Below are 1,079 nucleotides of genomic sequence, written 5' to 3'. Positions count from 1 at the left end.
ATGGGAAATTTCCCAAATGATTCATACGCGGCTGCGCAATGTTTTTTTTCAGCGACTAACGCTGACCATTGTTAGATACCTGCAAAGAAGTGCATCGATGTCCATGGTGCCCACGAGATGGACAGACGAGGCCAAGTTTATTATCCTGCCCCAGTTCGTCGGTCCAGCGGTCAGCTTCATGTGGTCAAGCAGAAGTAACGACAGAAGGAAATGACCCAAGTAGTTGATAGCAAACTGAGCGTCGTTAGCTGTCGCCATTGTCATCTCGCACGGAGGAAACATGACTCCAGCTGAGAATGCATTTTAGTATCGCTAAATAATTTAAACAACCGATTCTACACAAGTGTATGATAAATATCTGATTCAGCATGCAATTAATACTACTGTTATTATTACTATTATTATTATGATCAACATGATCATAATCACCATTCCATGATCATCATCATCATCATTTGAACTTCTAAAATATAAATTGAATTAATTCTGGGTGATGAAATGATAATGAAAGATGTAATGATATCCAGATTTATATTATGGCAGAAAACGAATTGAGATTACATGTTCATGAAGAGAAGCACATATGTAACACTATAGTGAACTCACCATCATTGATAAGGATTTGCAGTGGTAGTTTCTTCTCTAGAAATCGTGCTACAAACCTCCGGACTGACTGGTTCGACTCTAGATCCATTTCCATATACTCTACTGTATTATAAATTACATTAAATTAAAAGTCATTCTAAATAACCTAGAGAACACATACAGTACACACATGCACGCATGCACACGCACAAGCACACACACTCACACTTGCGTACATAAACATACATATATATACCATGGATCGAAATCCTAAGGGGGCCGCGGGCCCGATGCCCGTATTTTAAGGCTCGGGCCTGACATTTCTAATACTAGCAAGCCCGACGGACCCGTAAAAAATCCACCCCTGAGGTATTCGGGGAATGATGCAGGCCTGTAATTTGCCGGGCAGGCCTGTAAAATCCCTTACCTACAGGCCCGGCTTGCCTGTAAAGTTTCAAACTAATTTCTACCCCTGTATACATATTATACATATA

At 40.4% G+C, this 1,079-nt stretch overlaps 1 protein-coding gene across 1 annotated transcript in view; it reads right to left on the bottom strand.

Moving 5' to 3' along the window:
• The window catches only part of LOC106815353 (dehydrogenase/reductase SDR family member on chromosome X-like), a 9,675-nt gene that overhangs the window by 3,327 nt on the left and 5,269 nt on the right, over positions 1–1,079 (bottom strand). The window contains exons 6-8 of the mRNA XM_014819802.1: positions 1,013–1,029; positions 607–708; positions 61–290 (exon numbers count right to left, since the gene is read on the bottom strand). Of these exons, the coding sequence (XP_014675288.1) occupies positions 61–290; positions 607–708; positions 1,013–1,029 (349 nt within the window). The remainder of the gene's footprint in view (positions 1–60; positions 291–606; positions 709–1,012; positions 1,030–1,079) is intronic.

Source organism: Priapulus caudatus, unplaced genomic scaffold (genome assembly GCF_000485595.1).
Source record: "Priapulus caudatus unplaced genomic scaffold, Priapulus_caudatus-5.0.1 Scaffold1095, whole genome shotgun sequence".
NCBI classification, from domain to species: domain Eukaryota; kingdom Metazoa; phylum Priapulida; class Priapulimorpha; order Priapulimorphida; family Priapulidae; genus Priapulus; species Priapulus caudatus.
Note: the sequence above shows the minus strand (reverse complement) of the source record. Positions and strands in the feature narration are given on the sequence as shown.